General features: G+C 42.3%; 1 protein-coding gene and 1 pseudogene across 1 annotated transcript; one reads left to right on the top strand and one right to left on the bottom strand.

The window, feature by feature from the left end:
- The first annotated feature begins 3,411 nt into the window (after positions 1–3,411).
- On the top strand, positions 3,412–4,412 carry LOC113837414 (tudor and KH domain-containing protein-like). The gene has a single exon (XM_035449657.1). It carries the CDS (start codon positions 3,412–3,414, stop codon positions 4,375–4,377), a length of 966 nt encoding a protein of 321 aa, XP_035305548.1. The 3' UTR covers positions 4,378–4,412.
- A 2,673-nt stretch (positions 4,413–7,085) lies between these two features.
- On the bottom strand, positions 7,086–7,989 carry LOC113837413 (annotated as a pseudogene).
- Positions 7,990–8,607: the final 618 nt, after the last annotated feature.

Genomic DNA, 8,607 nt, shown 5'->3' with positions numbered 1-8,607 from the left:
ATTTGGCTGAGTGGAGTGGGTTCCCAAAGTCCATTTGTGTACTAGGGATAAATACTGATCCATTACTGGAGGCCCCGAAGATTAACCAGACCTCCAAACTGACATCCTTGTTCAGTGGGGTCTGGAACAGTCCCATGATGGCCTCCTAGACATCAGTCTGGGATCCATGAGCTCCCTCTTGTTCAGCTCAGCCATTTCTGTGGGTTTCACCAGCCTGGTCTTGACCCCTTTGGTCACCACTCCTCCCTCTCTGCAACTGGATTCCAGAGTTCAGCGCAGTGTTTAGCTGTGGGTGTCTGCTTCTGCTTCCATCAGCTACTGGATGAAGGCTCTAGGATGGCATATAAGGTAGTCATCAGTCTCCTTAGCTAGGCCCTGTTCCAAATGATCCCCCATTTGAAGATCCCCCATGGAAGGCCTCACTCTTCCTATGGAGCAGAAAGGGGATGATCTAGGGGATCGGTGGGGGCAGGGGAGGAGAGGAGGGAGAAGGAACTGGAATTGACATGTAAAACAAGCTTGTTTCGAATTTAAATAAAAAAGAAAAGAAAAAAGGAAAAAAGATTTATCATTTATTTATTATGTACCCAGTGTTCTGCCTACATGTTGTGAGTCACCATATGGTTGCTGGGATTTGAACTCAGGACCTTTGGAAGAGCATCTGGGTACTCTTGACTGCTGAGCCATGTCTGCAGCCCCTGCTTTGCTCTTCTTGAAGACATTTGTTTCTTTGCTGTGCTATCCAGAATCATATGCTTCAAAGGGTCTTATTTTTCTCCATACACTGAAGGCAAAGGCAACAGATAACGTGTGCTGACTCTCATTTTTGCCAAGCACTTCCGTGTTTACACCCTCTTCCCTCCTTCCCTATATTGTTCCTGTGAATTCCACATTGCCGTGCAGTCGAGAGCTACAAGACAAATCAATGTCTAAATATTTTATCCATTAAGCCCAAGACAGCTTTATGTTAAAGAGCGGCTTGCACGACAGCTTGTCCTGGGTTCAGAGCTTCTTAAGTGCCAGATGGTTTCCTTCCCACGTTAAGTTGCTGATCTCCCTGTGACACTTGCCAGGAGAAAGTTTGGGACACCTCGTCACAGGTTTCTTGAAGTAGCCTCTTGATACTATGGAACTGTCTGCAGATGCAGCCCAGTAAAAATAATACCTTGTGAACCATAAATAAAGTGATCTCCTCTAAGCTCAAATCAGGAGACTGTCATTCCATAGGAAGACATTTTCCCCCCTCACAAAACTCAGTAAATAATTATGAAGAAGGAAGGCATAGCAGCATGGGTTCTGCACCCTGCCTCCACACACATAACCCCAGAGCACTTAATCAGGACATTCTCAGGAAGGTAGAAGCCAGGCACTGGTAGCTTAAAAATAAAAAAGTCTTCAGAGCTTGTGTTTGGATAGACTGAGAATGGGTGGTCCAGGGCCAGGTGGCAGGAGCATATACTCTTTAAAAGTAGGGAAAAGTACACACAGTCATTGCTTTTTAAAAGGCAGCCATACATAAGCAAAAATGAGCACAACAAAACTGACACATGATCATGATTTCTAAAAGACAGAAAGTGGTGACCTTGGTGCATTTTCTTGTAGATCTTTTGCTTGTGAAAAAAAATGTGTGTGCATGAAACTGTTTGGTTTCTTACATTTTTTTCCACTTCATATATCATAACAATATTTAGGATCATTATTCCATGGAGAACAAGGTTAAAAATGTAGGAAGAATGTCCAACATAATTTAACACACACACACACACACACACACACACACACACACACACACATATATATATATATTCCAAATGGTCTAATTCATCAGTGGAATGACCTTGTAGCAAGTTGACTTCCTTCCTCCCTCCCTCCCTCTTTCCTTTCTTCCTTTCTTCCTTCCTTCCTTCTTTTCCCCCTCACTCCCTCTTTCCTTCCTTGTCACCTCTCTTCCATACCCTCTGCTTGTTTTTTACAATGTGGATTTGCTTTCTTTATTTTTAGTATGAAAATTTATAAAACTAAGATTTAATTTGTGAAAACTGGGACCCTCATACTTTTCTGGTGAAGACACAAACGGGTGTAGGTCCTTAGGAAACAGTATGGCAGTTCCTTATAAAAACAGACCAGGAATTACTTGTTAGCTTTCGGATACTCTAACAAAATACCTGAGATAACAAACTTGAGAAGAAGAAAGGCTAATGTTGAAGCTTTCAAGGGTTTCAGTTAATGACCAGTTGGTCCCACTGATGTGGGCCTGTGGTAGAGCAGTGCATGATGGTGACAGCATTGGCAAAATCATCTGTCTCAGGGGCAGATTTCAAAAGAGAGACAGGGGGCAGCATCATGGCTCAGTAGGTACAGCCCTTGCAATCCAACCTTGATGACATGTATTTCATCCTAGGGAACAAGGTGGTGGAAAGGGAGAACTCACTCCCTCGAGTTGCTTTGTACATATGTGTTGTGGTGCACATTTGTGTGCACACATGAGCACGTACAGGCACACGCATGCGTGCACACACACAAATTTTCTTTAAAAATATTAAAGGAAAAGGAGTGGTATCACCACCCTCTTCAAGGACATAGCCCCAATGAGCTAGCACTTCCTTTTAGGCCACATGTCTCAAAGGTTCCGCCATTTCTAAGTAATAAAACTCTAGGGCAAAAGCTTTTAACAAGATATCAAGCAAGACACATTCTAGACCCAAATGTCAGCAGGTAACTGCACAATGCAGTTCCATTCTGAGCATATAGCCAAGATGAATTACAACATATATCCACAAAAACATGTACAGATTCAGAATAGGCAAACACAGACAGAAAGTCAACTACCGATTTCACAATGGGAGAGAAGAAAATAAATAAAGAGAACTGATTCCTAAAAATAAGCCAGGGGGTTCCTTTAGGAACCACGGACAATGTTCCAAGGTTAGCACATATTCATGGCTAACCAATGCTTTGAGTACATCTAAAATTGAATAGTTTTAAAAAAGAACCCCAAATAAATGAGCTGGGTTGGAAGTGAGAAACAGTTTCATGAAAAGAGACTTTTAAAATCTTTATTCTACAACCCCGTGTTGTGAAGCTGGGAAGGGACCCATTGTCCTTTCTTACTCTTCCCTCCCTCCTTTTGTTTTCTCTGCATCTCTTTCCTAAGTGTCACTTGATAGGGAATGCTTTACCATCTGCAGATCATGGTAAGGCCGATACTATCTTCACTTTAGCACGTATTAATACTCTGTTCTTGTTTATAAGTTTGATGTAAGTTGCTGTCTCCTAACAGTTCACTTCAGACTCATCACATAGAAAACCAGAAGTGAGATATACAGTAACATCACTCTGGAGAAGACGGGAGTTCCTGCTGGTCACCAGGGGTTTGTCAGTGTAGGCCGGGCTGTTCTGAAACTCTCAGCGATGGAGCCAGATGGAGCTGGTGAAGAAGCTTTATGGAATGATCCCTCGACGCCACTTGTACCCATCGAGGTTTTTTGCTGCAATGGTGCTGGTGATATGGTTGCTGCAGGACCAGAAGAAAGTTTCTGGGAGGAGGAACCTTGGAATGACAGCCTTGAGAATTCTGGTGCCCAGAACAGTCCAGAGATGTCCAGGATTAAAGTTCCCAGTCCTGACTTCAGTTTCCATCAGGATGAGTGTCTAGACATCTACATTTCTGCTTATGAACACCCTACCCACTTCTGGATCCAAATCATTGGCTCCCACAGCCACCAGTTGGATCAGCTTCTCATTGAGATGAACCAGCACTATGAAAACAGTCTGCCTGAAGACTTGACTGTGCACGTAGGAGACACTGTAGCAGCCCGTTATTCTGCAGATGGTTCCTGGTATCGAGCCAAGATTCTTGGTACCCTGGAAAATGGGAACTGGGACGTCTATTTTGTGGACTGGGGAAATAATGGAGATTGCCCACTGAAGGAACTCAGGGCTCTCAGGAGTGACTTCCTGAGCCTTCCCTTTCAAGCAATAGAATGCAGTCTGGCACAAATCACCCCCTCAGGTGAACAGTGGGAAGAAGAAGTTCTAGGTGAGTTTGTGAGACTCACTCATTTTGCTGACTCTAAGCCATTGATGGCCAAGATCTCTAGCTGTGTCCGGACTGGAAACTCAAGTTGGCCAAAAATCCATTTATACGATACCAGTCATGGGAAGAAACTTGATATCGGGATGGAATTAGTTCACAAAGGATATGCAGTAGAAGTTCCTGAAGATGCGGAAGAAGATGGGACTCTCCCAGATGTGTTGAAGGCCATGGCCCCTGAAGCAGATGCTTCTCCTGTCAGCATACGCAATGAGACCAGAGAGAGCCCTGAAGAGACAGCACATTCCCTATCCTGCCTCAGCTCATCAGAAGAAACTATATAGTGTTTTCTTGTGTAGCCCAGGATTCATCTGTGAAGTTTTCAGGACTAACTTGTCATCAGTTATTATTGTCATTAAATAAAATGATTTTGAGTAAGAATAAAAAAAAAAAGAAAACCAGAAGCCACTAAAAGACACTGTCAATGTTCTTTCAACATCAAAAGAACTACCCATGGTGTGTGTGTGTGTGTGTGTGTGTGTGTGTGTGTGTGTGTGTGTGTCTGTGTGGTGTGGAGTATATGTGTGTGGTGCATGGTGTGTGTGTGTGTGTGTCTGTGTGTGTGTGGTGTGTGGGTTATATGTGTGGTGTGTGTGTGGTGCATGGTGTGTTTTTGTGTGTGTCTCTGTGTGTGTGCATGTGTGTTTGGGTACACATGCATATGGGGGCCTGAGGTCGGCATCCAATGTCTTTCTCAATCACTCTTTATTCTTTGAAAGTCTTTCACTGAACCTGAATCTCACTGACTGGGCCAGGCTGGTTGTTTGGCCCAAACAAATCGATGACCTAGCTGTCTCTGGGCCTGCCCTCCAAGGCTGGGGTGACAAGCATTTTCCACCATATGCAGCTTCATCATGTAAATTCTAGAGATCTGAGTAGAAATAATAAGGTGAATGACAGGTCACTTATTAACCGAGTGACCGCCCTACCCCCAAAGTCACTATCTTTTAAGATCTGAGTTCTATTTTTTTCCCTTTGGTTTTTTGAGACAGGGTTCTTCTGTATTGTTTTGGAGCCTGTCCTGGAACTCCCTCTGTAGAGTTCTTACACATCTATTTAATTGTATTTCTGTTTTTTTTTTTGTCTGTATAAACACACTTTCAAATAAATTCTGTGTTGTTTTGAAAGTCTTCATTTAAAAATTCCACTCTCAGGGTTTATCCCATGGAAATATTGATATATCATAACTTAGATTGACAATGGGTAGAAAGAGGAAGTTGGGGTTGTTAAAAGTACTGGGGAGAGTTATGAAGTTGAGTAGTATTTTACATTGCTGAGAAGCTACCTAACAGCAAATGCCTACCCCTTCCTTACGTGTTGAGACTTACTAGATTAAACACAGGTTTAGAGTCAGATGGAACCACAGGGTTACTCCAAACTAGACAAATTTGACTGTTTCTTGAAATAATTCTTGGATACTTGAGATAGCAAGTTGGGCCTATTTGGGGATGTTTTTTTTTCTTCCATTTGGCTTTCATGCAGAGCAAAATAATGTCAAATTTTCTGGCCAATCATTAATTGATAGAGTACGTATAGTAAAAAGTCAACCACTAGCTAATCTCCCAGGCAGACATCCCAGAACTAGTGGGTACATTCCCATAAATTAAATTACCAGTTGAAGACCATGGAAAGAGGGACATAGGACTTATTACTTTAAATAAAAACTTGAAATAGTTTCCAATCGTACTGAGATTGGAAGTGATTTAAAAGAAACTGTGGGAAGAAAGGGTATTTTTAAAGTCAATAAATGAGTCCATATCACAGTTGCATTCTGGATCCACTCCGGATGAGACATCCATGTAGTAAATGAATGACACAGAACATCAATATTAACCTATGACAATCTTCTGACATGAACTATCATTATATCTTGCAGAACCATATACCTCAATTCAGGATGGGACTATTACTTTGGGTAAAAAAAAATTTCTAAATATATGGCTTCTGGCCAAAATATAATTCTAAATGATAATTTGTCTTCCAAATTTATTTATCAGAATATCTTGTAATGTCTTGAAAGCATGAGCATGAAGTATGTAGACTGCCCACTTGCCATCCATCCAACCCTATACTACACACAGTTTTTTGTGTTTGTTTGCTTTTAACATTTTTCTGTAATATTATCTTGGTTATAATTGATGAGCCAATACTGATATGACTGCACCTATACCTTTGGGGCAATGTGTAATATTTGTTTAACTATGCAAAGATGTGTTGCATTTTTTTATGTTGCATATTTGTCTATGTGAAGATGCGTTGCTTGCCTGCCTGAGGTACCTGATTGGTCTAATAAAAAGCTGAACACCCAATAGCAAGCGAGGAGGTATAGGTGGGACTTCCAGGCAGGTGCAGTAAGTAGTAAGAGGAATTTAGGCTCCGAAGAGAAAGAAAAAAGAGACACCAAGGAGAGGCCAGGGGCTAGCCAGCCAGACACCAAGGAAGTAGAAAGTAGGACACACAGAATGAAAGAAAGATAAAAAGCCCCCAGACAAAATGTAGAAGATGAATAGAAACAGGTTAGATTAAGTTAAAAGAGCTGGTGGGAAAAGCCTAAGCTGAGGTCAAGCATTCCTAATTAATAAGTCTCCATGTCTTTATTTGGGAGCTGGTTGATGGCCCAAAGAACATTTCTAACTACATTGGGATTCATTCCTTATGTTGTGTGGTTCTCTGAGATCAATCACCACCAATCATTCACAATACTTTCATTGTCCACTCCCCATTTCTTATCATTTTCTTTCTGTATTACTCTGATCACCTGACAGTCACTGTGTTATTTTTTCCTGACTTTCTCTTAGTTTTTTGAGAATTCTTTTTTTTTTTTTTTTTGAGACAGAGTTTCTCTGTGTAGCCCCTACTGTCCTGGAACTTGCTCCGTAGACCAGGCTGGACTCAAACTCACAGAGATCTGCCTGCCTCTGCCTTCAGAGTGATGGGATTAAAGGCAGCAGGGAATTTCACTTTTTTAACTTAGATTTTGTCTTTATTTTTTTGGTTGGGCAACCATATACTTATTGTGTTTGGGAGGCAGAGCAGGGGAAAAAACCCCAGCAGGAAGAAGATTGGGTACAGTCTATAGTTCCTGGTAAAGAGCAGGAAGGTCTCTGTTGTACCCATCACAGAACAAGAGAGGAGACTCAATAAATCATTCCCCTAGTTTCCCCACGGGGCTTCTTGAGCGTCTCGAAATTCTTCAGGATGATGTCATATAACACAGCATAAGCATTACGGATCTCCATGACCATCAGCAGGATGTCCTGGTACTCTGCCTCATCCAGCTTGAGCACCAGCTGCAGATAATCACCCACTTGTGGCTGCTTGGCTCCTTTGGTCACTGCATCAGTACCTCTCTGAGAAGTACTTAGAGATTTGAGTGTGGAAGCCCTCCAGCTTGGTATGAAGGCTGTCATCAGCTCAAACACCTTCTCCTGGACAGCCGCTCCAAAATTATTTCCATCCTCTATCGGAGGTATCTGTAGTTGCAACCAAGTAGTGACCAGATTGAGTTGCTCAATGACATCCTTGATCTCAGGCTTTAGGCGCTGCAGGAGGGCCACGATTTTTCCATTGCAGTTCACTGGGCCACAGGGAGGATCTTTGTCTTCATCTTCCCCTTTCTTCTTCTCATCCTTCTCTTCTTTCTCCTGTTGTTTCTTCTGCTCCTCCTTCTCTTTCTCCTTGACTGGATCAGGTATTGGGATGTTCAATGGAGCCTTCAGATTGCTCAGTTTGGCTTCATTGAGAGCTGGCTCCTTTAAGAATGCATCCAGCTCTGAGATCTTCTTGGGAAAACGGCTCCCAAGCAGGTTCTCTGTTTTGCTACACAGGTCTTCCCGAAACACATCCACCTTGGCTTGGGCTTCAGGATGGACCCTCAGTGTGGCCATGGTTGGAGTGGGGGGCTGAGCGCCGCATGAGGAGCCTGGAGTGGGCAGCAGGAAGGGACGATTTTGTCTTTTTTGAGAGCATCTTATAATTGCAATTGTACCTTGAATAGCCTATTTCTAATGGCTTTCCTTCCTATTAATTAGTATTATGCACTTAAGTTTATGCCATGTGTTTCTTGAGACTTAGCAGCAGAATTTTATTTATTGATGAATAATGCTCCATTGAGTATATGTAGACTTTATTTGCTTGATAAATAGCATCTTGGTTACTTCAAAGCTTTCATAATTATAAATTAAGGATTTATAAGCATTTATGTGTAGAGTTTTGCATGGACATGGTTTCAACTCATTTTGATATACCAGGAAGTAACAGGTGGGTATGAAGTTTATCTATTTAAGTCACTGCCAAACTGCCTTCCAACGTAGCTCTAACTTTTTGTAGGCTCACCAGCAATGAAGGAGAGATCGTGGGAGTGGCCAACCAATGACTGGTCTAGCCTGAGGCTGAGTCCACCCTGACGCTGCCTGGAGCCCTAGGACTTACAGGTTTGATGGTCCAGAGACCTAGGATAGAACCAAACATGACTGGAGAAAAAAAAATCCAATGTAATGATGCCTAACGATATT

The sequence above is a fragment of the Cricetulus griseus genome, chromosome 10, assembly GCF_003668045.3.
Source record: "Cricetulus griseus strain 17A/GY chromosome 10, alternate assembly CriGri-PICRH-1.0, whole genome shotgun sequence".
NCBI classification, from domain to species: domain Eukaryota; kingdom Metazoa; phylum Chordata; class Mammalia; order Rodentia; family Cricetidae; genus Cricetulus; species Cricetulus griseus.
Note: the sequence above shows the minus strand (reverse complement) of the source record. Positions and strands in the feature narration are given on the sequence as shown.

Coding starts and splice junctions, on each gene's coding strand:
- LOC113837414 (XM_035449657.1), top strand. CDS start 3,412: ATGGAGCCAGATGGAGCTGGTGAAGAAGCTTTATGGAATGATCCCTCG.